At 39.3% G+C, this 27408-nt stretch overlaps 3 protein-coding genes across 4 annotated transcripts; 1 reads left to right on the forward strand and 2 right to left on the reverse strand.

Annotated features, from left to right (window-relative positions):
* Positions 1–14578: 14578 nt before the first annotated feature.
* On the reverse strand, positions 14579–16909 carry mrpl24 (mitochondrial ribosomal protein L24). Of its 2 annotated transcripts, XM_068333357.1 has the most exons (6): positions 16835–16909; positions 16387–16577; positions 16045–16140; positions 15489–15592; positions 15226–15356; positions 14579–15023 (listed from the first exon to the last, which is right to left on the reverse strand). In XM_068333357.1, exons 2-6 carry the CDS (start codon positions 16567–16569, stop codon positions 14887–14889), a joined length of 651 nt encoding a protein of 216 aa, XP_068189458.1. In that variant the 5' UTR covers positions 16570–16577; positions 16835–16909; the 3' UTR covers positions 14579–14886. The 2 variants fall into 2 exon arrangements, with proteins under 2 accessions (XP_068189458.1, XP_068189459.1); XM_068333358.1 differs by lacking the exon at positions 16835–16909 and having other exon boundaries at positions 16387–16816.
* Positions 16910–17934: 1025 nt separating this feature from the next.
* On the reverse strand, positions 17935–23039 carry LOC137607270 (hepatoma-derived growth factor-like). The gene is made up of 6 exons (XM_068332918.1): positions 22619–23039; positions 20856–20932; positions 20278–20416; positions 19881–20039; positions 19609–19797; positions 17935–19516 (listed from the first exon to the last, which is right to left on the reverse strand). Exons 1-6 carry the CDS (start codon positions 22703–22705, stop codon positions 19496–19498), a joined length of 672 nt encoding a protein of 223 aa, XP_068189019.1. The 5' UTR covers positions 22706–23039; the 3' UTR covers positions 17935–19495.
* Positions 23040–24123: 1084 nt separating this feature from the next.
* On the forward strand, positions 24124–27333 carry prcc (proline rich mitotic checkpoint control factor). The gene is made up of 7 exons (XM_068332786.1): positions 24124–24887; positions 24986–25036; positions 25221–25703; positions 25829–25921; positions 26007–26153; positions 26466–26531; positions 27125–27333. The coding sequence occupies exons 1-7, from the start codon at positions 24594–24596 to the stop codon at positions 27209–27211; spliced, it is 1221 nt and encodes a 406-aa protein (XP_068188887.1). The 5' UTR covers positions 24124–24593; the 3' UTR covers positions 27212–27333.
* The last annotated feature ends 75 nt before the right edge of the window (positions 27334–27408 follow it).

Below are 27408 nucleotides of genomic sequence, written 5' to 3' on the forward strand. Positions count from 1 at the left end.
GGGTTGGGATGATTATTCCCATGTAATTCCGGATAGCCAACTGTATGTGTGTCACATGTTGGATCATTTATGGCATCCATGCCGGAGTCTTATTTAAGCTCTATGTTCTCCTGGAGTCCAATCTGTCTCTACTCCTGTAATGTAACTCAGTGAAGGTGAACACACTTTATTCTAATCAACGGTGCTTTTAAGCGATTTCAACCACAATTACAATAAAATATACAGTATGCGGAATAAATTAAAAACACACCAGAACATTATTTAGTTTGGAAGCCTTAACGTTAGTGTGACTTTGCTGTATCTTACCCTGCTTTTAACATCTCTATCCTTTTTTTTTTTAAGGTATCTGGTGTTGGAACTCTCCTGTTCTTCATCTCTCAGCGCTTTGGACTTGAACTTGGGGTGCAGTGATGGTCTCTGCATCGATCTACATTCCCCATTACATGCTAAAATACTGGAAAAAGTACACAGAACCGGTTTCCAACGATCTGATGGTGGACTGAGCTAAAGCTGCCGTGTGTTTAACGTGTTTAACATGTTTGCTGCTACAACAGAAACTTTATTCTGAATGAACGGAACAAACTAGGAGACTTTGACACAAGTGGACAAACCAACACTTTGCTATCCGTAGAAGTAACTGTAGAAGTTAAGGACACAGCAAAGTCGACGCTGCTCTTTAGCAATACATTTAGACTCGTCTCTCACAAAAAGAGATTTAAATTTAAAAATAAGAAAAATCTAAAACAGTGATGTGATTTGAATTATTAGTATTATGAGTTATATTAACAAGATTTTCGCCCTAAATTTTAGACGCTAAATCCATGATGTTAAATGTATAATTGTTTCTTCTTTCTGATTATTTTCTGATTCTTGTTTCTAATTATATCAGCTAGCGGTTAAATTAGCCTCATGTAAAAATTTAGATGAATTGTTGACAATCGGTGTAGCTAAGCATTTTAATTTTTCTCATACAACATTAAAATAGTTAATCATTTACTTCTTTCATCAACTCCTAGTTTTAGATCAGTTTTTGAGATTTCAACATTTTTTTTGTCTTATAATTGTATTTTACAGTGTTTCTGTTTTAAAGGCTGTATAACATTTATTGTTTTAGATGATTTTTATAAATCATTTAGGGGCTTAAATTAGATGTTTCTCAACCTAGCTATTAATTAATTGTGTGTATTATATTTTTTGATCTTGTGTTATAAGTTTGGAAGTATTTTACAGTTACATTTCTATTCTCGTACGTTTACACAATCAATAAGTCTTCTCTATGCAAAAGAAATAAGGGCGGATTTTGAGTTTTTGCACTATTTGCATTATTTTGCACGTTAATTGTGTTGTCATGTTTGCACATCAGCTGCTAGATGCATTGGTTTGTGCCCATTCTGAGAGAAATGTGTTGAATTGTGAAAGAGGCACTCTGTGGGCACGGGTGCAAGGTGTGTGTTTGCTGTTGTGAAAGTGTGTTTGATTGGAAAACGATTCATTCTTTGTTACAGAATTGTCAAATTTCCATTTATTTGAGAGATTCCCTAAAATTTGGATTTATTTCACGTTAAATTTGTGATGTCAGTTCAATGACACGTAACATGAACATATGAATGTGAATGAGTGGTTTTGTTTTGATTTCATGTGGACAACTTGTGAATATATGCAATACATGACGTTACTGATTACTGTATATTATAATGATCTATTGTCTTTTAAGCATAGGTTGCACATTATTTGTACTCAGTACACTGTATTAATAAAGAATTTGTGTTAACAGTGAAACAGTCACTCTCCATGTGTTTGACTCTCGTAGAGACTTCCGAGTCTCCAGAACCCATTCCGTCTTTCCCCTTCATCGCCGGTCCTTCACATGGGAAATGGAGTTTTCCAACCTGAGCTTCAAGATTACTCGCCATCTAGTCGTCCCAAGAACCCTGTGCTTAATAAAAGTGCTTTAGGTGACAGGAGTCTTACTGTCAGGCATGCATCATTCAGTTAACCAAAAAGCTTACGGTGTGGAAGACTTCCATCCAAGTGTTGGTGTAGAACACACCACCATCAAGATACACTGCACCGTTATCCAGCCTGACACGACACAACCACAACCACAACCACACAAGATCAGAGGAACAAACCAGAATCTCTAAATAATAAACCAACATCAGCTGACATTAACACTCCCCCCCTTGGCTAGTGCCCCCGTTTAGAGACACTTTGTGTTGTTATTCATTGTGTAGTTATTGTGCCTTTGGTTGAGGTGTGCAGCGTTCTCACACAAAAAACGAATGCTTTCCTAAAGCAAAATCTGTGTATGTTTAGGAAATTTATCAAGTTAACTGTGTCAAATAAGACAATAATCAAGTCACTGATATTTTACCAATAGAAATCAGTAAGATTGAATTGTCTTTGAACATTATTTGATGCAAATCTTGACTGGCCAGGATGTACTATCTCATCTGATATCTATAAGGCTTTTGTGATCATTTTTAGGATAATTAGTGGCTTCCAGCAAGAGGAGTTTGATCTTTATTGGGTTGAAGTTGGACTGTTTTAACAGATCTGCTCTGACGTCAGTGGTGTATCTCGAGTTTCTTTGTCCAGGAAGGTTCGAGCTCTTTAAAGAAAAACTGTATTTCTGTTGCACCAGAATGACAAATTACTGCAAAATCTCTGTGAATCCTTTCCTTTATTTTGCTGTTCATGCTACTTACAACCTGAGACACCCCTGGTAGTCCGTAGTGGTAGAGTATTTAAAGTCACATATCCAATATGTGGTACTTGCTCTACTCCACATCATCAAGTTTAAGTATGTGGTAAATACCATTTTGTTATCACCTTTAGTGAAACATGAAACTCCTGCAAAACACTGGTTGGTCAGAATCGTTGCTGCATCATTGCATCATGTGCCACAACCGCAAAATATTGTGCATAGAACAAACACATGCCCACTATTTTTAGAACGCCCACACCTTCATTCCAAATGTCACTGAGTGCGCTAAAAAGGCAAAATTTAACTATTAGTTCAAGCTTAAGTACCGCTGTATCTTTGTATTGCTTTTAAAGGTGAGATAAATCCTGATCCAGTGAAAGAAGAGTCTTATGACAGGTAGGCCTCCGCTGCATTCAGCCCTACAGACTGGCCTCCAGACAGCAGGAAAGTTACGAGAACTGTCTGCTTATAATGGAATCAATAACGAAACAAAAGCTCGCGTCTGGGAGGAAAATCGTGGGAAGTGCCTCAAAGGGCCCGATTAGCATTCAGTATTGCGAGTCTCTTGTAGCCCCCCAACTCAGAAGTGAAGAATGGCTGTGACGGGGATGGGAGGGTGCAGAGATGGAGGACAGGTTGCACAAGGCCAGACGGGGGATGTGGAAAGTCAAGGGAGACAGCTTCACAATGACAGGCACGATGCTGAGGGTGGGTGTGTTGGTGGTGGTGGTGATGGTGGGGGGGTGAGGTAACAGGGTTCAAGTTCAATGGCAAATCTTTGTCTGCATGAGGTGATGAAGACAAAATGATACTGAATGAATTGAACAATGTATATGTCCTGATTACCCCCCCCCACCCCACCCCCCTTCCCTCTAAATCATCCTGATCTTCACGTCAGAAGCACATGACAGAAGCACATTCCAATGAAATTGGAAATAAAGAAAGAAGTCTTCAAATTTCTCGATGAAAATTTAATTTTGGCGATCAACGGTCAGATGTGCTTGATCTGTTATCGCTCAGCGCGAGGACTGTAAAGTAAAACCACTTATATGGTTAGAAGCTGCAACTACTGACCATTCAAAACGATTTTATCTGAAGACGCTCTATGAACCAAGCAGGTCCAGATCATACTCTTTATTCTATGGAGACAACAATTCTCCCGTGAGCAAGCATTTGGCAGAAAAACTGCCGTTCAGCGGGTACAAACTTCGCCGGTGCCAGCAAAGTGGAGTGGATGACAAAGACGTCTCGACCAGAGGAGCTCATGAAAAGAATCCCGAGCCCATCCTGTTTGATTCATACATTCACTCACAGTCTAAAAAAGGCACTGAAGATAACAGACTGCTGATGAACCAAAATCGATATAAAAAAAAGAGAGAGTATTTGAGAGATTTTAGCTTCAGGAACAGGAACAAAAACACATCTTAAACTGTTTCATACCTGGACTCTGGTGAAAGTTTTCCTCTAGTAGAAAAAGTGTTTGCCATGATAATCAGGTAGATATCAGCAGAAAACCACAAGCATCCATCCATCCATCCATCCATTCATCCATCAATCCAATCATCCATCCATCCATACTCTGTTATAACTTTACTTATTTTTTATCCCTTTTTTAACTACTGACAACAAAAAATTATACATTAAGAAAAAAATACTGTAACCATGTAACTTAATTTCTCAATATTTACAGATCATTATTATTATATTATTATTATTTCTTTTTATGAATTTACATTTTACCTGTTTATTTAAGTTAAAAACAGTTTTTTAGGGTTTTAGGGAGGTAATAGAAAAAACATATTATACTTAGAAAAAGGTATGAAACTGTTTTTGGACATTCTAGCCACACATTTAAAATCTAATGACATCATGTCTTATACAGTATTATGAAGAAAATCATTTTTCAAAAAAAAAAGAAGTTCCACCTGCCAGAACATTTAATTTCCTTTTAACAGTTTGAACAACAATATTGTGAACTCTTCCGAAATTGTCTAAAACAAATGGATAAGCAGGCCACATACTGTCTCTGGTTAATATACTGAAAAACAAACATATTAAATCGCTGAATAAATCATGGTTCTCTGCTAAAGGTCAGAAATTAAGTGTGACATGAAGAGACCTGACCTCAGGGCAGTCGGACAATGGACACTTCCTCCTAATTCACCACCAACACGCACAATTGACTCTGTGTGTGTGCCTGTGTGTGTGTGTGTGTGTGTGTGTTAGTGTGTGTGTGTGTGTGGAGGCTGCTGCTCTGCCTGACCTTCTCCGTCGGCCTTTAAATCCACAAGTTGTCTGACCTTTGATCCCTGTGATTGCTGCTGTGTGTCCTCTGGGACCTCTCATCACGTCACCTGTGACATCCCGCTGCCTGCTTCTCCACGGACACGCCCTCCTGATCTAATACCATTAAATCTTCCTGAGATGGAATGTTTGATCCCTCTCTTACAATAACGTGGGGATACGTCAATATGGAAATGCTCCACGCCGGGTAAGGATCCTGCTTTTACTGGTATTTATGATGAGAAGGGGTCGGTATCATTAAAAATATATTGGTTGTTCAGTTTTTAGTTTAGTTTAGTTTAGTTTAGTTTATTTGAAGGGGACAAAGAAATTTCGTAAAACACATAATTATACATGGTTAAAAAAGGCAGAATTAGCCAGAAAGCTAGTTTTCATCTGTAGTCCCCTGGCCATGATGTATAAAAAGCAGTAAAAGCAGTAAAATAGCAAAATCAATGTACATATTTTTACAATATTGTGGTAAAAATATGTATATTTTTACTACGATATAGTAAAAACATACATATTCAAACACTTAAACTGTATTTTTTTCAGATACAACCTGAAATTTAAAATGAAAGAAAGAAAAAATATTTAAGGGATTGAATTTTCTGTTATCTTTGATTGACTGTATATACACTATTATTTATTGGTGTAAAAGGCATTTCAATGAAGATGAGAAATGTAAATGAAGACAAGCATTGAGTACTTTTTTATGGCTTCCAAATCTTTCCGAAAATTCTAATTTAACCTCCGTAATACATGAGAAATCAGTTTGGTAACAGTTTTGGGGTTTTTCTTAATTCCAGGTGCTCAGTTCATCCATGCACTGGAGAGTAGTGGTATTGAGGGTCAAGGCTGGGTAAAGAGGTTGCTGACCTGCTGGTTTACCGAGTTTAAACTGTTGACCTCCTCTTTGTTGACGGGGCTGAGAGGTCGCGACGCATTCAGGAGGGGTCGAGGGGAAGTCCACAGACAGCCAGAGGGGAGGTCCGTCCTCAGTGGACCAAAGGGGAAATTTATTTCCACACACGTGCACGCAGATGAACTTGCATGTAAATTAAAACCTCATTCTTACAGCTACGCATATATTTCTGCAAAAACAAAGCAGACCGACCACACAGGATTAAAAAAGAATAACTTGACTCGTCCTTTTAGTCACATTACCGCATATTGTTCAGCTCATAAAAGGATGACAAAGATCAGGCAAGAGGAATGCGCAGTTGAAACTCTTTACACAAATGAACATTGTTTGAAATTTCTTTGTCTGTTAAAAAGTCATCCACTCGCCGCTTTCCCACAAAAACAGTGTCGAGGATGCCATTGAAACGTTTTCTGAATTACGTCTAAACTGGAGTTAACCGTTGACAGTGGGGGCGACAAGCACGATGGGAAAACAATATCTCATAGATTACCATATAAAGCCGAGCCATCCAGACGAAAACACAGCCACAAAACATGGCTAGAAATCAGCCATGGGTATGTCATGGCACGCTGGAGGGTCTGACTTCTCAATTAGACGTATAAAAAGCCCGGGTCAGACGGAGCAGACAGGCAAAAGAAAGGCGGGCAGGATGAGGCCCTTCAATCTGTCTGCGTCACACTGTGTGTGTGTGTGTGTCTGGACAGAGCTGTGAGAAAGTGTGTAACGTGTCGTTTGCATGTCTGAGTCTCGCCAGTGTTGGTATGTAGCTGTCTGGTACATGTGTGTGCTTTTAGATCATGTGAATTTGCTTAAGGTGTTCCGTAATTGTCCGCCATGCAGGAGTGCAACAAGCTTTTCATCATCCGTCCAGAAAACCGATCCCATCTTGTTTCTTGTCCTGAAACAAGATGGGATGTGTGGCCCCTCCAGAGAGTCCTGGGTCGTCTACCAGTTGGACGTACCTGGAAACCTTTAAAGACAAGCGCTTGGTCCCAATTCCTTGATTGATTGTGGGTTTACTGAGACATTGTCTTCACATTTCTGTCTTTGTAAACAACTGTTTACTATAATTTTCTACCGTTAATTATAGTGTGCCATAGGGGTCACTTTTAGGACCTGTTTTTCTTTCATTGATACCCTTGTGAAGCAAAGTGTCACAAGTTTCTGCAAAAGTGTTCCTCAAATAAAGTTTATTATTATGAAGTTTTGAAAAAATCAATTCTGTCTGACTTGATAAACGACTTCATTTACTCAGTAGTCTGAGGGCTCTGCCGGTGTATCGGTCGGTCATTTTCTAATGCATCAGGTCTGGAAGTCATGAAAAGCCAGTCAAGTCCTCACACCTTCTTACTCCACTCGGTGAGTAATTTTCCACAGACTGTGGATGGTCATTGATGGAATAATCAGGGATGTCCCTGAAAGAACATGTTTTCTGGATTTCACCACATGTTCTTCCTGCATGTTCTCAGCAGTAATGGGTTTCCTCACAGATGTGCATGCTAACACATCCTCAAACCAGCACATATGCTGATGATTCCAGCGACTCTGGTGTCCTCGTCAGACCACAGGACACGATGTTTAATGTTGTGCTGCCTGAAAAACCATAGATCACCAGCATTCCATATTCTACAGATATCCTGCAGATTCTCTGATCAGCTGTTGACGTGACGGATTGATGGTGAAGTCCAAATAAAACTACACATTGACAAAGATTTTTGGATTATTTTGTGAAGGAACTTTGTAAAGCTTTCCAGTATCTCCTTTCGTACTCAATAACGATATTATTCTTTCGCTTGGGGTTATATTTTTCAAACTGCTCCTTTAAAGCTGCAATGCCTGCCATCATCGCCTTCCCTCTGTGAATCGTTGCTACATACTGCAGTGCCACAGACTGGGGTTTGTTTTCTGGTCCATGAAAGGCTTTTCATTCTAATACCATGTCCATACAACAGAAGTTGCCCCACTTATAAGGCAAGACCAAGTCGGGGTCCCCCTCTTGCTTTCGAATGAACTTGAAGTACAATGAGGCGCATTTCCTGCACGCATCTGCGCCGTGTGGGTGGGTGCAATGTGTTGCCCAATATAGATAGATATAGATAGATAGACTTTAATGGTCCCAAATAGGGAAATTCACAATATACAAAAGATATTTGTGCGAAGAGTGTAATTTGTGACGATAAAATGCCGACATATTTCACAGATATACATTGGTAACGTCAAATTCAGCCACATTGAAGTCACACAAATTGGCTAGATCATCATTCATGTGGAGGTTTAGATCAAGATGTGTAACATCCATTAGTCCTGGCAAATAGAAATGCCATTAATGTGTATGTGGGATTCTTTTTTTATGCAAGCCAACGATAAATGCTTGGTTCTTTTTTTTTTTTTTTTGTCTCTTGCTTCAAGCACCCCAACCCCTGCATGACATCAAGTATAATAAGACTGCTTCTCAGTATGAAATGTCTGCAAAATAACAAGGGATTTTTCTCCGCTCTTTGAACGTTAGCCTATTTTGTGCATGCATGCATGCGTCTAGTCACAACGGGCCCGTCTCGAATATATTCAGACTCTCTGTTAAGTATACAACAGAGGGTGAAGAATGTGTCTCAATAAGTCATTCATGGTCAGAACAAGTCAGAACCACTTCTAAAACTTCTTACTCACTCATTGTTGCCGCTGCACAGACATGGCCCGGTCACTCTGAACTGGAGTCTGTGGGTGAGAACCAAACTGGGAGCCCTCCATCGCAGCTGCAACTATTTGTTGTCTGTGAGACATTGGAGAGGTCACAGGTCAAATAGGTTCACAGGAACTGAGGGCTTTCACATGTTAATTCATCAGAGCAGCACAAGAAAAACACACAGAGGTGATTCCAACGTTGTCAGGAAACTGTTTAAACACGCTGCAATCACACGTTTGATGGACAAGCCTTGACAACATGAAGACTTTTGGATGTTATATGTTCAACAGTTAGGTTGGAGATAAAAATATTAACATGAGCAAACATCATCTGTATCTGAAATGTCGCCACTTAGCAGCAGAGGAGTTATATTTGGTTTTGTCAAATGAGTTTTTGGAATACTGTGCATCCCCATTATATATTAATTTATTTGGAAGCCGAGTTTGCTGCATCGTGTATAATTATTTATGAATCTACTGGGCTTAAGTAGCTTAAACGTGCCTGTATGTCTGGGTCTGCATTTTTATGCAACAACTTTTCACTCCATTACATCTGACGGATTGTTCAACATGATATTTTATAAATCAGTTTTCCATGTGAAAATATTTCAGATGGAAACTTTTTTTTTTACTTCTTTTGACAGTGATTCATTTTGAAAAAGTTAAAAACAAATTAATTGGATATTACGATATTTGTCTCTCCTTTCCTGTCAGGTTTGTGCAGTGCATTTAAAAAAACAACGCAAAAAATAACAAAATGAAAACGCAAAATGTTTACATGCATATTTCATATATGCCGATTTCTTTAAGGTGTGTAAATGTGGTGACATACTGTTCATCTGTGAGTGTGTAACACACACACACACACACACACACACACACACACACGCACACGCACAGACACACACTTCAGATGACCAATTAAAAGTCACTGTATCAGAACAATTGCAAGAATGACAGACATGAATGACACAAACACTCAACAATAACCCCTCAAGAGTTTTACACACAGGACCCTTCCACACCGTCAAGAACAATGACTGAGAATCAAGGAGGTCATTCCCATGCAGCCATGTGTTCAGTTCAGAGCGCCCCCAGCTGGAGATTGGCAAAACTGCATGAGCAGAGATTCTGACAGCAGCATCAAAATCTACACAACTTCCTAAAATTAATTATTGGCAATTTATTGTCGATTTTGATTGTGCTTCATAGATCAGAAAAATATATTACAGAGAAATAAACTAATAGAATTTTTAAAAATGTATGCAAAACATTTCTGCAGGTACGAAAACCTTTTTTTGTTTTAAATGTTACAAATATGATTTTGAAAAATGCATTTAATAGAATTTTTGTCACCAACCACACCAGCAATGATATGAAAGACAGCTTTATTTTCTTGTATATTTTCAGCAAATATTCCAACCTGCAGTCAGTTTTTTTGCTTTATGGAATCATATACAGTAGTTTTTCCTCTCCATGTCATGCGAAAAAAATATACATATAAAAACTAGCAATAAAAAGTGTTTACATGTTGATAGGGGGTGTAAGTTGCTAAATTAAAATTGTAGGGCATGGTCAATTCCACCAACTGCGCAGAAGATTGTGTTCTTCTCAGAAACAGTTTGATTATTTTATTCGGTTTGACTAAATAATCCTGAATGACTGTTTCTGACGTAAGAAAACTCCCACAAGTTGTTCCCATGCAGGCGGGGGCCTCCACATCGTCTCACCATGGGTTTTAAATCACAAGCTATTCTGTCTCTCTGTTCTCACTCGGATGCCTGTCGATCAGTCCTCCCACCCCACCAGGGAAAATTGGTGCAGTGTGAAAACAGCCACTCCCTGTGCCCTATGGGCCTAATTGGCTCAGATTAAAGAAGCCATTATATCAGTGGAGCTGATCTGAGAGCTGAGCTGCTGGATGAACGCAGCCCACACTCAGCACCACGCTGAGAAACCGATACAGCTGCAGCAGCTTCCACTCACTTCGTACACACAACACTCATGATACCACAAACTGTGTGTGCGTGACGCTAATACAATGACTTATAATTATAATATACTTCTTCTCAGTCAAAGAAAACACCTAACGTACTTTGCTACGGTTTTATCCTGCAGCCTGCATCAAAAAGAGAAGAGAATGAAATTTTATCTGCATATAGCGAACTGGTCTGATTTGTTAATTCTGCAGCTTCAACTCAATATGGTTCTGCAAGGAAAGAGAAAAAATGTCAGTAGATTTAGATGTATAAAACATTAACAAACACACTGCAATGTGGAAGATGATATTAAAAAAATGCACAAAATTTGATGAACAGAGGTGTTGGAGAGAATCAAATCAAAAACAATATTATTGGGATTTCTATGTCCTATTCGTTTTAGATGAGACATTTTTTTGTATTATGGTTTTATCAAGGATTTTACGTTCTGTGTTCAGGAAAAAACGCAGCACATACATATTTTTATGGTTCATTAATTTTTTGTGCTGTTTGTTTTGTCAGAATCAGCAGCCGCATCTTCCAAAAATCATCCCTGTGTGCGTTACTCAGGTCGAATCTGGCGTGGGCATTTTGAGCAAATAACATTTTCCAGTGCAGTTCCTCTTAAATAAATATCTTAGAGGATCTCACTGGAACTCCTGCCTGGCAGATGCTTTGGGATTAACTTGATATTTATGACTTTTATTTCAGACTAAATCTTGATTTTGAAATCTGTTTTCAGTTTAGAACACAAAACTTATTATTTCTATTAAAAAAAAGTCTCATGATCTTAGATAGATAGATAGATAGATAGATAGATAGATAGATAGATAGATAGATAGATAGATAGATAGATAGATAGATAGATAGATAGATAGATAGATAGATAGATAGATAGATAGATAGATAGATAGATACTTTAATAATCACGGAGGAAATTGTACAAAGAAATTGTACAAATTGTACAAAAGTTCTATAGTTAACATATGTCTTTGTAAGACATATGTTAACTATAGTTCAATTAATTTTTTAAATGATGGGATGAGTATTTCAATATAATTTCATCATAACCCTGACCCTCACCCTTAACCCCCTCACCACACACACACACACACACACACACACACAAACACACACACATACACACACACTCCTGGGACCCCAAAACACTCCGCATGTTCCCAAACTGGAATTGAAGAAAGAAGGCGAGCCACAAAGGTTGTTTGTACGTTGGTGAGCGGCGGCCGGGGGGTGAAGGGTTGTGAGTAAAGCTTCCTCCTGAGGTTCACAGCCAACCTGGGAACGCCTTTTCACCCCCCACCCCCACACACCCCACTCTCAATCCTCTGTCCTGTAATTATACAGACCTTGTGAAGCCAAAAACTGCTCTCCAAATATTACCGATATTCTCATATTTGACATTTGCTCTGCTGTACATTAAAAACACATCAATAATTTCCATCCTTCACTCAACTACAGAACATGTTTTTAATCTACACACTTATAGTAATCTAAAAATGAGTGGATAATGACAAGTCTTTACTTGCAGCTCTCATTCACTGAACAGAGGTCATTTCTGGGTGTCAAGGACCTTGCACTTGGGGTTTTTGGGTGGTGGGTCGTCAATTAGGGAGCCACGTGTCTGTCAGAAGAAAGAGGAACTCCATGAGGAGTCCTTAACGACTGGCCTCTGTTCACTCTGCTCTGACCTCGTGACCTCGGGGTCACAGGCCACAATAAACTACCATCTGGAGCCGTGTTATCGGCTCTATGACGAAAGGGACGGACAGCAACCCTCTGCATTCAGGCCGAGCTGCGGGACGCTATTGAAGGCCTGAGAACAAGAGTCCTGCTCCACCACCTCGCTGAACATCCGCCCTGGCGGATGAATGCAGCTTCACCCTCTGATCAGGTCTGATAATGTGGGTCTGTCTTTCTTAATTGAGACGAACCACAAGGAAGAAAGGTTGCACACAGGCACTGCACACCGGGGGGGCTGCCTGGAGCTACTTTAATTGTGTGTTTTTCACTATTGAGCATCACTAATGTGGATCTGTTTCAGGGTAGATTTGTGCTCCGTGGCTCATTCCTGGGAATAAATCTTCATAGAAAAATGGTATTGTGCATTTTTTTGTATTCTGCACAAAGACACATGCCCCATACCAAATCTTGTGATGGAACAGTCTGTTTCAGAACCTTTTAGAATACTAAAAATACAACAATAAAAAGTGACTCCTTATTGACATGTATATCAACACTTGGGAAATATTTTGAGATAATTACATGTGTATTTTCATGAGAATTTCCAAGAAAATATTTCATTTCTTTACTCAAAAACATTGATCTAAACTTTATTTAGCAGTTAGTTATATTATTTTTAGTATTTTCAATCCAAATATGTAAAAGATTTTTTGTTCGAAGACAGCCTTTTGCAAAGCTGTTTACCATGAAAGATTTGATTTTGTAATTGATTAAAGCAGTTTTTTGGAGGAAAAAATGTCTATAATGACTACATTATAGCATACCGTGTCTTTCTGACCATTTGCCAGCAATAATTTAATCAATTCTTAAATTATAACTCTCCAGATGCCTAGCTGTCTGTAGTATAACATGAGTAGGCAGTAGGTTAATGTCCAACACAATGAAGTATACATGGTAAATCATACGACAACTTCAAAACACTCTTTCAAAACTTTTAAATGACTTAAATATTATTGCATGGTCAAGTTATATCTTAAAATACAGACGTGCAATGCGTTTCAGTATCAAACCCATCAGGCAGTCAGCTTTTTGGTTCCTTGATGTTTTGATGCTGAAATTCATGCTCAAAAGTTGATCAAGCCAAAATGAAGGCAATTTAAGTGTTCTAAAAGTAAGTGTCTTAGAGTTTCTTTGCGATTGTTGACTCTGCGTAAATCCCCAAATAACATCCCAACAAATTCAATTTGAGCCAAGAAATCATTTGCGTGTTTTTTGAATTGTCACAAGTATTACACAATAAAGCCTAACATCAGATGTAAGTGTGCAGGACATGGACACACTATCAAGATGGAGCACAAGGTGAAGTGCAGAGGGATGACAGTGTGACTTCATACACCAGCACATAAACAGAATAAGAAACTTGATGTTTATGTTATAAACAACAACGTGTATGCTATAACTTAACCCCAGTAAACACTCCGTCTTGGTGGTACCTTTGTTTGCCTCAGCTGTTCCAATGCTGATGCGGTAGATCCACGTGTTCTCCGTGTGCTGACCTTTGACACTGAACACTGCGCTGCTTCCCATTTTAAACAAATCGTGGTTCAATGCTGCCACCTGGTGGCTAAGGGACGAACTCCCATTGTGTTGAAACGACTGCTGTAAATTAAAGGCAGTGACAAACAGCCCCGATTAAATAAATGTCGATCAGTTTATATACAGAATTAAATAAATAATTTGACATTAGAATGATTTTCCTCCGTGACGTGACTTTAGCTTTATTCCTGCGCTATGCAACAAGCTAGCTGACTTAGCATTAGGTTTGGTAGCTCACTTCAGTGCTAGTTTATAGTTCATTATTGATCACCTGAGAGTTTACAGACACTTTTCATAATCTTATTTTATATAAACATTTAAGGACACATTCACACTTACTTTCCATACAGTATTTATCGTTTCTCTGGAGGTTTCAACCTGCGGGATGAAGATGAGGCGCAGCAAATTGTTGGAGCGCCTGAGTCCTGGACGATGTTGGTCACCTGACCTTCATTGTAATTATTCGTTTATTTATTATTAGTGTGTTTGCTATAAAAATCTTATATGAATTGTTTTTTACTTTATTTTAATTACAAATCAAGTATCAATGTGTTTACTTTTATAATAGTAGTACTACTAAAGGTGTTTTTTTTTAAACTAATAACAATACTGTTAAAAAGTTAAGTCATAACGTGTTGTTTAATGGTATTTTTGTGTATTACTGAATATTCTACTGACTTGAGTACACAGTAATAACACATTACATTGGTTTAAGACATTTATTCACAATTAGAAAAAAATAAACACACATATGTACACTATAGAACTACACTAAGAGTTCACAATCCCGTTTATGGAGGACAATCAAATCATTTTACACGATGAACTATCCTGAAGGTATCCAGAGTCTACTTTACTTGTTCCTCCCTTCATTTACTTCCTTTACAAGCTGATCTGCAGCATCTCAAGTCCGTGGTGGTCATCTTCATGTAGTTTCCTCCCGCGTTTTCTGTTCAACGCCCTCAAAAACACATAACCTCCATGGACCTCATGAAGCACAACATAGCCTCAGGTCAGTACCAGTAGGACCTTCGGTGCCTCCTATTCTCCACGATGCCTAGTTTTTCCATGACTTCCTCCTCCAGGGTTTTCAGAGAAGGCACATAGGTTTTTTCTAGAGCATCTTCTTTACTTGTGTCTTTGGGACAATCTAGAAGGGTAACAATTCACACTTGTCACATGCCTACATCAGTGCAATTATGATAGCATTTGCTTTAAGGGAAAGAAAAATTAAATTTATACAAGCACATCTTCACTTCAAAGACAAATAAGTACATAAAATGCATGACGGATAGCATTACAACTAGATAACCATAAAAACAGTCAGTCGTCAAACAAAAACAGTCACTCACCTTTCCACCCCTCTGTCACGACGCCATCTCGTCGCACCACCGGAGGTTTGTTGATGATACGACCTGTCCTGACGGACACTCTGACTCTGCTACCCTCCTCCGTGTATCTCCACACTACCTCTGTTGGATTCCTGGGAAACCAATGTAAGAAGGACATTATTGAATTTTAAGAAATAAAGATTGCATATCAGCTTTTTCTAGTCTATAAGTGGGTGTACATGTGCACAACAATTTTAACCTAACAATGAAGAAGAACACTGTACTTGTCTGAGGGGTCAATGAGGGCGACATCACGAATAAGGATGGGCGCCTCACTGGCAATGCGGAACCCATGGTAGTCTGCACTTTTCCCAATGGTCCTGTGATGCTAAGGCACAAAGAAACTGTTCAAAATTGTCCAACTTAGAAAAAGGATCTTTATTAAGCAACCTTTTCCAGACCTCTGTGGAGATGAAATTTGATCTTTTCTAATCAGGGTTAAGACTCCATCACTTTTCCCTAGATCGGATATTCCAATTCATGGCCGTCTGACATGACTGAAGATGGTCAGATCGAACGTTGTGAATATCAGTCATCACTGGCAATGTAAAAAAAATGGCTACAGCACAGATGACAACTATGCAGATCAAAAAGAGTTCTCCATCTGCTCATGAAAACCTGATCAAGTGTGTGCTGTCCTCCATTATGAATATCATGCACATCCTATTAGAGTTTAATACCACGGTTTGTCACACAAATGGAGACACGTATACATATTTCCATGAAAACATATCTGATCAGAAAGATCTAATATAACTCTCAGAAACAAGACTTTCTTACTGTATTAAGTCCCTCCACGATCACCCAGTTTCTACGTCTGAAGACTTGGACAACTTTTCCTTGCTTTCCTTTGTCCTTCCCTGCAAGAATGCTGACCTGGGAAACAAAAGAAAAACACATGTATATAAAAACACACACAAAAACCTTCTTACATTATCTACCACTCTTGTGAAGCCAGGTTAAGTTCAGAACTATATATGTGAGTTTTGAACTTAAGCAACACCATAAAAGACTTAATAATTACAAAGCAAAAGGCTATATAAAATTTAAAATAAATAAATAAAATAAATTCAGAACCATTTTTTAAAAATTTCCTGATGAGTAATATTAAAAGTCACCCACGATGTCTCCTTTTAAAATAGTCCAGTCCTGGTCTGCTATCGGCTCCACAAAGACCTTATTCCTCGTCTTCCCCGGTGGATTCCTCAACCGAGCAGACGCAGTCCAGGGTCTGCTGGTGCCGTACCGGTAGTTTTTGGGTACAACATATTTGGCTGCCATCATTAGGACAGATGTCAGCCTCATTGTCCTGCCTGGAAAAGATCCTAATACTTGTAAATCATCTTAAAAGGTTCCCTGATCCGCTCCGACATGAATACTGTTACGACCAACACGCTGATGCTAACATTAGCTAGCAGGGAAGACGACTTAATAAACATATGTTGGCGTATGCCACTATCTTTTCAAACACACATACACTCCTACTTTAGAATGTTGTCAAATTAACCATTTAATTAAGTGTTTATATCACAAAAATAGATGGTAAAAGTAGTTTGCAATGAGACGTTACCCTCTGTGGAGTCAATGACACTTGCAGCTCACCGTCTTGATACAAACGCTAGCGATTGCGCTCAGCGCCCCCTAGTGGCCAGGAGGACTTGAGCCGACAATGCGCATGCGCACTCGTCGAACAATGCATCAGCCATTCGGTGATCGGCAGAGATGTAAATTGATTTGTGGCCTGGCTAGATGCTGCCCAAAGGTCACCTTGACTGTATTTCAGTGTATTAAAACGAAAAATATGACTGATTCTGATATTTTAGAGATTTACATAATATATCAAATATTTACAGGTTAATTCTATAAAACATGGCAATATTTCATGCAAAGGGTCAGTCTGACTGAAGTCTTATCACAACACTGCTGTCACATACACTACATAAACAACAATTTACCTTGCTACACAAGGTTATGTTTCTCTCATTACTTTTAAATTAAATCAGTGCAGTCTGCATTTCCTCCTTTTGAGGTTTAGAGTGTTTTGGCTTTTAGTACTGAGTAAAATTATCTACAGCATTTGCATCAATGTTTTCATCACCATAATTCACTTATCTAGAAAATCTGCCAATGTCTACATGTCAAAATCTTCCTTGGTGTCATATTAGGAGCAGCCAGAGTCAGATGCAGTGAGCTCATTGTAGTGTCAGCCTGCTGTGACAAGGCTGCAATGTATTTATAGCTCTCATGTACCACAAAACAAGAGAAAACCTGCAATTGTCCATGACAGCAGTCATTAATCTTGTGAAAGAGCTGTATCAGATGCCAAATAGAACATTTACAAATTCACATGAGGTTTAGTCCAGAAGAATGGGTGTGGAATGTGAGCTCAAAAAGTTTTATCTTCATTCAAACAAATTGAAATTCAACAAAAATCCCCTGAAAAACTTTGTCAGGCTGTGTTACGGAACGCCAAGAAAAGTTCAGCAATCACAATTCAAAACCCCTTGAGGCTCTGTTTGGAGCAATCGCTGTCTTTACTTTCATATATTTCTGACTGGGTGGAAACGTACATGTGTAATAGATGTGTTTGATTTGAAAACTATCACAAGTCTTCTAACTAAAACTGATTGAATGAATATAAAGAAATAGAATAACAAACACTTTTTTTCTTCTAATGGCCATTGTTTATTAGGTGAACCGGCAACTTTAACAGTGAACTAAGCAGCAGATTAAGATGAAAGGCAGCTTCTGAGGCTATCAGAGAAAGCTAAACCAAGAAATGCACTTAAAATGCCAAAATATACTCTTAGAATTAACTCCGGAATTGAAGGGGTAACAGTTTTCTAGATCTGAACCAGTGGTGTACGTGGGTCTTCTCAAACACAGCGATCATTATTTTCATTTGTAAAAAGCTGTTGTTCATCTGGATTAACTGTGTGGCCAAATACAGGAAAGAACATTAAAGCCATGATTCCAAGTAACAGGATGAGCAGATCTAGCATTAAAAAAAAACACACCACATTTGAATGTCTTCTGAACAAATAGTGGAATAAAACATCTTTCAAACATCACAATCCAAATAAGACACTGAAGTAAAACAGGCTAATTTTCCAGCTCAGAAGGTTGGAAAGTCAGAATCCGTTTGTTACAGATGGCTGCAAATTTTTTTCATATCATATGTTGGCATTTACAATGAAATAAACCTTTGATACAATGAATGCAATACACAATTACATCTCCATCATCAAGCAATGGCAGCAACAATGTGAGCAAAAGAACACATTACAATAACATGATGGTAAATGTTGAGCTGATAGATTTGAAAAAGTTTTGGCAGATCACATCTCCAGAGAAAAGTGGGGACACGTGACTTTTACCCGCCTCCAACTAATGCCCCAGCTCCTCCCTGACTTGAAAAGTTAAAACTCTGAGCTCTGACACAACGATCAGGAATGTCTTTCTGCTTTTTTCAATCCAAAAGAAAAAGGTTAGAGATGCTTGAAAGTCAAATTTACTTTTCTCAAAATGGGCTTTTATACATTTGACTTGGAGAAATTAATAATTTGGTCACCTGCGACGGCACGAACGCAGCACGACGTGTGCGTTGCATGAAAGTGGAAAAGGCAGTGATTAATGAGGGGAAACAAAATTCTGAAGGTGCAACTCGAGTTTCCAATAACTATATAAGACTCATGAAGCTGAAAAGCTAGTCGAAACACATGCAAGTAAAACTTTTAATCCATGAACTTTGAGAGCATGATGAAAAAATGTCTACTTCTGTACAATATTTAATTTTAAAACCATCAAATTAGAGTATTTACCTTTGTGGTTTACATGACTGTTTTTATTTTTTTTATTTTACTTACCATACTGTATATTGTTTATTCCCTCTTAACTGAAATAAAAGTTTTGACACCTAGCATTCAGTCTTAGTAATTATGTAATTGCACTTAGAAATAAAAAATATATACACATCAAAATCCCATTTATAAATGAGCCTTAAAGGGCTCATTCCAATTGTTTTAAATCAGATTAGCAAATGTTTTGTTCCTGGGATATATGATATCCCAACCATGGCAAATGTTTTGTCTCTCAATACAAATGCTTGTTTGTTTTTTTTAAATTCTCCTATTAATTAAACACATAAATCTGGCATCCTGCAGGTAATCATGTTGATGTTTGAATTCCAGAGAAAAGCCTCAAAGGTTCTTGGTTTTCTTCTGAGTTGATGTTAAGCGCTGTCTGTCACAGGCTGCAGAGAAAAACAGTGGAATGGGGAAATAGTTGATTGAATAACGATTCTTTCAAGAACACAAAACAACAAACAAAAAAATTCTGTCTCACCTTGTCTGCTGTTAGCTGGCCTCCCTCTGGGGTGTTTTCCTGGGCCTCTGCTTTCGACTCGCTCTGTGAGGAGGGAACAGTTGCCTTGGGTCCAGCCACGTCATTGAGCTTCGCCTCGACATTCGACTTGTCGTCGTCGACTTTAGAGTCACCTTCTGCCTCGGCATCCTTCAGCCGCTTGGGAGACGTCTTAGAAAGGATTTGTCAGGTGTGAACGAGTGAACAACTCACAAGCCCTAGGCTTCTTGTCAGGTTTAACGGGTGAATCTCACCTCTGTGGACTCCTCAGCTTTTCGTTTAGTTCCTCCCCGGTCGTTCTTCTCGTCGATGACCAGGGCCCCCTCATCCTCATCGCTGCTGCCCTCAGCATCCGCTTTCTCCGAGCTTCCAGTGTCTCTCGCTCCTTCTGATGCGTTGTCTTTCTTAGATGACTGAAGGTGGAAATACAAACATCAGTTAAAGATGCAAAAATTCTAAGTGTTTGTCTTGGATTCTTGAATTCCTGGAATAATATTCCAATCTTGAGACGGTTAACTGGCCAAACGTGACAAAAGAAATACAAAAAACCTATTTCATAAATGTGTGCCTTGAATTGCCCAAAATTCCAGGCAATTCTTGGAATTGCCTGGAATTACAGGAAATAAAATACCACCCTAGCTACAAACACACCTCATATGCTTCGTGCGTGACAGTGGGGTTGTTCTCGATCTCCCAGAGTCCCTCAGCAAATCCTTTCCTCTTCTTTGTTTTTCCGTACTTTTCCTTAAATTCCTCATATAAGAATAAATCATTGGCCCCCAGGAAAGCCCTGCAGAGGAAACATTAGGCAACACAATTCACAGAGTTTAGTACACTGACTCAGCTCTTATCAATTTCATTTTGTGAGTGGCCAATGAACTGAGAAGTCAATCATTATTTGTTCGACAGTTTAATCTATGATGCGTAGGTGAAGATAAATAATTTCTACCTGCTACTCTTGTAGTCATAAGTGTTGGAAATACTGCTGTTATTTGAACTTTTTGAAATACACGATTGAAATTTTTCAGTTTTGTTTCTTGTGTACAAATTTTATTGGAAAAATCCAAATAACAAAAATATTCCTGAAAATGTTATTGGCAATAAAAGCATTAATTTTTGTAATATGTAAACAAAGTAAAGCTCTCCTCTTTAACTTAGTTTAACATTCTCACCTGCTCCAGACTTCTATTCTTTAATAAATGCTCACAACATACACACTCATTACTCACGTCTCATGAGTCCCAAAGAAGAAAACCTGGTACTTGTTGGAGGGGGACTTCACGGCTCCTTCAGGTAGCTCATCAATCTGAAAAAAAGAAGACTCTTAAAACAGGAAGCTGATGAACCCAGAAAGTCGTGCAGTTCTTTTAATACTAAAATAATGTTCAAATAAGACCAAGCTTAATGAAAGCAACCCGTTCTAATAGCTGAGGAACGTTAAGTCAAACTGACTGAATGAGTCATATGTTTTCTTGTTGAGTTACACATAAATCAATCAATTCAAAGACTGAAAATATGATAACATTAATGTGAATGATTTATAACACACAACATTTCCACCTAAGGACACATCAGCAGTTATTAAAGCCTCCCTTTAAATTCCACACTCATCCTTGTTTGGTCATTAAAAAAAAAAAAAAAAAACAACTTTTCTCCAAGATAGCATCATCAGATTGTTTGAACAGCCAAATTAAATAGAGACAAGTGGCAGCAAAGAGACAGTGTGTTCTGAAAATGAGCACTGGAAGGCCCAGAGAATATTATTATGGTGGCGAGGCACGGCGTTCATTTGCCTTTGGCGGCCTTTGGCACCACCGATAGGGTCACTATGTCAGGCTAGGTGGGGCTTGGATCGAGGACCGCTGACACAGAGCTGATAAAGCTGACAAAAAGGAGGGAAGTGGCACACATCGAGCCTGACATTTATCTATCAGATCCATTAATTATTCTATCTAGATTGTATAAGGATTGATCATTTTAAAATATGGATGACTGCTCCATCAGACACAAAAAACAACCACTGAAGCTGCAGACTGGGTTTGGACAGGTCAGCTGTTTTGGGGTTTAACTGTTGATACACATTTATTTGATTCAGTTTTGACTCTGGAGCAACAAAGAAATCCACAATCGATATAATCCGGGTGGATCTCTTACTTTGGATGAATTAGATTCTCTGTCAGGTCAGACTTGGGAGGGAAACTGAATCCTGGCTGACACAGTGGATTTTTTGAATGTCAGGAAACACTGACAGGTTCGGTTACTGTGTTTATAGACGTTATGGTCTCCCAACACTGTTTTAATTAGCCTGACTAACCTGGAACAAGATTAGTGGAAGTAATTCAATGTTAGGCGCACAAACACTTGTTGCAACAAGTGTTAGCAGACAGACATGTCCTCAACAAAGCATGTGGCTCCACTAGTAAACACGTCATTTGTAATTTAAACGTCAATAATACCAAATGTACAACCTTTTCAGCATTTAATGTTAATTTACAATGTGGATTCGTACATTTGTCCCAAAATAACCCAACTAAATTTAACCAATGCTAATCCTACAGACGCTAAAAGCTACGTATGGAGCGTAAACTAACTTATAGCAGATGTTCTGCTAACCAATTGCTATTATTAATGGTTACGCCGGGCTTGGAATGAAATAATATTAGCCCAAAAGGCCCCTGGGGGGTAAGAAGCATATCATAAGCAGCTCGAGTGGCAAAGAGCAGCGGGTAAAAACATTCAAATGGGGCAAACCGAGCAGGACACTGGCTGCCTGGCGACGCGATGAATCACCCGAAAGAAATGTGCAACAGTCCTGTTAGCTAGCTAGCTAGCTAGCTGTGTGTGGATGGTAGATAGCGTTAGCCAACATAACCAAGCTAGGCTAACTCAAGGTAGCTAACGCTAACTTAAGTTAGGCCTCGCATGGAAACAGGTGATAGCAGCGAAATGAATACCTAAGCTGTAAACAAAAGGTTTAATGTGGAGAGCTCACCCTCGCAGGCCAGTGTGGATACCCCTTCATTTTAGCAAACACAAGATCTCCAGGTTTGTATTCCTTTTGCCTGGTTGACCTCGGCATGTTTCTTGATGAAATTATTTGCTATGCCAGGAAATGTAGATGTAATTGCAACCTAGGCGTTCCTTTTTTCTTTTTTTTCCTTCTTTTTTAATGCGATGCAGTATCCAGATTGGCCAACACCTGCAGCGAACAAGCCAAGTGTCGGTTTGTCATCCAAATTATCCAGGCGCGGAAAACTGGAGCGAAAACGCGTTAGGCGACTTTTTTCGTTGATTCGGTGGATTGCAATCCTCGCTGAAGATAATGATTCTGTTAGAATAGCGCAGCAAATTGTAAAACGCTGATATTGGTTGACGTTTTCCCCACAGGCCACTGGCTCGCCCCTCGGACTGTTTGGTTTTGAAATTGTAACCCGCTTCCCACTTCGCAGACGCGCCCCCAGTACCTGATGAAGGCACTCAGTCGCGCCCCTGTTGGCCAGACTGAGGTACTACATCTATAATATACCTGCACTTATTAAAAAAGAAAGGAAGCATTCATTGAGAAGTCTGGAGTATTTTTTTAAATTATTTGATTAATTAGTTTATCAATAGTCAAAGTAAAATGTAAAACTAAAGAAAAACATGTAGAGGTTTCCAACCTAAATAATGTAAATAGGAAATGTAACATTATCTGTTCTTGAGTTTCCAGAAATACAACCACTAATTACGAAGTTGTTCAGGTGACAGGTTATTGAGACATACTGTGCATGACTAGAAAAACAGAGAGAATGTATTCTAATGTACAGTAAACTCCAACAACATGTAATTTCTGTTTTAAAACAACAGTTTTCCTAATAATGTATCTTATTTGTTGGGTCTTTATTCTCCAATATCTCTGTAACTTACCCCACAATGTTTAGGCTGGCATAATAATGGAAATTTCCCCACTGTTGGACTAATAATGAAATATCTTATCTTATCTTATCTTATCTTATCTTATCTTATCTTATCTTATCTTATCTTATCTTATCTTATCTTATCTTATCTTATCTCTCTTCTTTACACCAAAGCATTTGTGAAATAGAACCCATCCAGAGAGTTCATACCTCCACCAAAGCTCTTAATGGTGGATTGCATGATAATATCAATATTTGTCTGCACAACCAGTATTTATTTTGTATTTGCAATACTATTTTGTCAGTATATGGTTGTGATTTCCTGAAAATCTTTAAAACCTTTGAAATTCTTTGCTGTAACGATATTTATTTATTTATTGTTTTCTATAAATCCAGTTTCATTTCCAATTTTCAGCTGTTGAGGGGTATTGTTGCACTGATTTTCTACTGTTGACTTGTTGGAATTAAATAAAGTTATGAAGAAAAACTTGACTACAGTAGTTCACAAAACGTAAGCGGAGGTTTCAATAGCAGCCAGCAGGGGGCGCTGACTCCCACAAGTTGTGATTAAAAAATAACTGCAGAAGAAAACAGGGCTGCGTAGAAAGATGCGCAGTTATCATTTCTTCAATAATGAATGATGGGGGCGAATGTTTTGATGGAGTCTAGGGACTGAAAATGGTCTGTTTCGTGGCTTACAACGCATATATTGCATCAACTAATGTTGTTTTATTTATGTGCAGCAACAGGTTCGAGACTAATTCAACCTGAAGGAAGAAAGGACCAAGAACTCGTATCGTTTCCTGCGGCCTAGCTAACGTTAGCTAGTGCTGCGAAGTTGAGCTACTTCCATTCAGTGAACGTTAGATTTTCACACCCTGCTGCTCCGCTGGGGGGTTTCTTTCTTTCTTTTACTTCCGTGACTATGCAGATCTACGTTAATCTTACCTTTTAGTGAATCAAACTGGTTGGAAAACGTGAATACGGCTTCCAGAGGCCTAATCGAAGAGAAGTGGTTATCCATGTCCACTAGTTACTGCTTATCTTTAATCTTTTATTACCTAAACAAACATGTCTTTAGTTGCCTACGGCAGCAGTGATGAAAGTGACTCGGAAGAAACTACCACATCTGCCCCACCTGACAGCAGAGTCGGGCTGTTCTCAGTCCTGCCTGCTCCTAAACATCCAGGGGGGACTTACGGACCAAGCAAGGAGGCAAAAGCGAATTCTACGGCAGGAGTCAGAACGTCAAACGACGACCTGGACCCTCAGACATCTAAAGGAAGCTTATTTTCTAGTCTACCGAAGCCGAGGAAGCGAACAGAACCTGTAAAGATCACCATACCTCAGATACAGGGAGGGGATGTGAGTATAAATCAGCTCTCTGATTTCCTTTATATTTATAGTGGTGCATGTAATCAGTCTGGTTGTAATTTATATTCTCATGTTTTCATGTCGTATAGTCAGATTCAGATGAGGATGAACCAGCAAAGAAGAAGAAACAACTTCCTCAGGTAAAATCTAACTCCTTCACTCTATAGGTGCTTTTACTACAGGTGGTTTAATAAACTATCAAACATCTTTACGTTGATTAAGGCTAGAAAAGTCCTAAAATTAAAGAAATCAACAGAGCAGAATTTATATGCGACAGCAGCGCTGTAGCTGCCATTTCTTGAATCCGATCTACGTCTCTTCCAGGGTACAGGTTCAGGCCTGTCCTCGCTTCTACCGCAACCCAAAAACCTGACAGTGAAGGAGGTTGACAGACCTCTAATTCCTCACACACTCACTAAACGTCAAGAACCCAAAGGACCTAAGCCTGGGGCACACGCTCCAGGTCTTCTTGGTTCGAGTGCATCCCCCTCTGCAATCAAAGCTGCAGCAAAGTCAGCCGCGCTGCAGCTGGCGAGACAAATCGCCTCCGACGATCAGGATAACGAGGAGGACATAACACCGCAGAACTACTTTTCACTCGGCGAAAGCTCCCAGCCTGCCGTGATTCCAAGCCTAGATCCAGAGCCGCCGGCTCCTGCAAACCTGCTTCCTTTTTCACCTACAGACGAGCCCGGGCAGTCAGATGCTCCTCTCGACTTTGGGGGGACCCAGGAGGGAGCTGGTGCATGGGGAGGTCAATATCAGCAGTACGAACAGCCCGTGGCGGGCCCAGAAGCTCTCCCTCCGGTAACAATGACTCATGCAGTACATCATTAAAGATGGGAGTGTATGCATGTTAGATGTACATTTGCAAAAACGTTAATTTATTCAAAAATATAAGTGACACCCCAAAATAATTTCTCCATGGACAGGGTTATTATAATGAGCCATACTATGAAGATCCTAATCCTGGACTTGGGGAGTCTGAAGAGCCTGGTCAGTCCGCCATGTTTGATGATGAAGGGGTAAGAACTGTACAGCTTCACATAATAGTGACTTCAAGCCAGGATGCAAATGTTTAACTGACATGAGTATTCTCCTGCGCTTCAGTTCATGCGGCTTCAGGGGAAACGGAACAGAGGCAAAGAGGAGGTGAAGTTCCTGGAGATCAAGGGAGACGACCAGTTGAGCGGCAACCAGCGGTGGATGACAAAGAACATGACAGAGGAGAAGCAGAACCGTCAGTCCTTCAGCAAGGTGACCTGATCACATCACTGTGAGGTCTTTATCAGAAGCCCTGAACTGTGGTTAGAAAATTTGTGATCAGGATTTTAAACAGGAATGTAGTTAAGGGTTAATTTACACTCATTTAAAAGTACCCAAAGCCCTGCAGCCATAAAATGTTAAATTGAGACAGGATCCTTATCTCTAGCGTGACCACACTCAGGAAGGAAACGATTGTGGCAATTTGACTCAGCAGATTGGTTTGGTGCTTCTAGAGTTGTTGATTTAGTGCAAGTCATAAAGCATAAAAAGCCATTACGTTGAACATCTCGTTCATTTTTGCAGAGAAAAGGAGAACAGCCGACGGGACAGCAGCGACGCAAGCATCAGATAACATATCTCATTCACCAGGTGAGTGCTGCTGGGGCACAAATCATCATGTTTGCATTTATTTGAGTAGATATCAGGTTCTCTGTAGAGTTACGCTTAACATTTTCATGTTTTTCCTGATTTGTGCCTCGTTTACAACCAAAGTCTTTCTCATTTTTCATCTCTTTGCTTGTATTGATGAAAGGACTATTCTCCTTGCAACTCAATAACCATTTAATGACGTATGGTTGTGTGTTTTAAGGGGATGCGATTCAGATTTTACTCTGCGAATGAGTAGATTATTATTTAGTTATTTTTGAAGGGTCTCTTAATGAACACAGAGTAGACACCCCCCCAGTCTGAGATGACTCTGCATGTGGAGCTGCAGGTTGTGGACTGACATGATTGTTTTCGCTGAGCAGGCCTCAGATCACAGTTTGTTTTTTTTATAGTGAGCTTTATTTAGGACAAGCTCAAACAGAGGCATTCAGCCAAGTATTTCTGCTACTCCATCCTTCATATTTGTTTTTCTCTCTTTAATAACCAACAAGTAAACAAGTCTCACAATCAGAGTTCACTCTTGTTTTGTCTTTCATACCTTTCCATTCATTCCCCATGTCCGTCTTCTTCCACAGGCGAAGGAACGGGAACTCGAGCTGAAGAATAATTGGGCAGAAAACAAGCTAACCCGTCGGCAGACCCAGGCCAAATACGGTTTCTAAACATCATCCAGTGGAAACTTCACATCAGGAAGTTGTGTGGCCTTCTCCACAGCTCCTACAGAGAGAGAACTTGTGTCTGGACGAAAAACAAAACTCACCTTAATACAGATTTTTTTCCTCTCCTTCCCTCCTTGTGTTTGTGTTGAATTGTTATGATCCAGTTGTTCTCTTGAACAGCTGTCTTATAAGTACCGAAA

Source organism: Antennarius striatus, chromosome 14 (assembly GCF_040054535.1).
Source record: "Antennarius striatus isolate MH-2024 chromosome 14, ASM4005453v1, whole genome shotgun sequence".
Classification (NCBI taxonomy): Eukaryota; Metazoa; Chordata; class Actinopteri; order Lophiiformes; family Antennariidae; genus Antennarius; species Antennarius striatus.

What these genes read in the sequence shown, in the direction of transcription:
- prcc (XM_068332786.1), top strand. Translation starts at nt 24,594, where the DNA reads ATGTCTTTAGTTGCCTACGGCAGCAGTGATGAAAGTGACTCGGAAGAA. An exon ending in CTCAGATACAGGGAGGGGAT is followed by an intron (nt 24,888 to 24,985) that starts GTGAGTATAAAT and finishes CATGTCGTATAG; the next exon opens with TCAGATTCAGATGAGGATGA. An exon ending in TAACATATCTCATTCACCAG is followed by an intron (nt 26,532 to 27,124) that starts GTGAGTGCTGCT and finishes CTTCTTCCACAG; the next exon opens with GCGAAGGAACGGGAACTCGA.
- mrpl24 (XM_068333357.1), bottom strand. Translation starts at nt 16,569, where the DNA reads ATGAGGCTGACATCTGTCCTAATGATGGCAGCCAAATATGTTGTACCC. An exon ending in CTATTTTAAAAGGAGACATC is followed by an intron (nt 16,141 to 16,386) that starts GTGGGTGACTTT and finishes TTTGTTTCCCAG; the next exon opens with GTCAGCATTCTTGCAGGGAA. An exon ending in CGTGACAGAGGGGTGGAAAG is followed by an intron (nt 15,024 to 15,225) that starts GTGAGTGACTGT and finishes TTACCCTTCTAG; the next exon opens with ATTGTCCCAAAGACACAAGT.
- LOC137607270 (XM_068332918.1), bottom strand. Translation starts at nt 22,705, where the DNA reads ATGCCGAGGTCAACCAGGCAAAAGGAATACAAACCTGGAGATCTTGTG. An exon ending in AAGCTGAGGAGTCCACAGAG is followed by an intron (nt 19,798 to 19,880) that starts GTGAGATTCACC and finishes ATCCTTTCTAAG; the next exon opens with ACGTCTCCCAAGCGGCTGAA. An exon ending in GCCAGCTAACAGCAGACAAG is followed by an intron (nt 19,517 to 19,608) that starts GTGAGACAGAAT and finishes TTTTCTCTGCAG; the next exon opens with CCTGTGACAGACAGCGCTTA.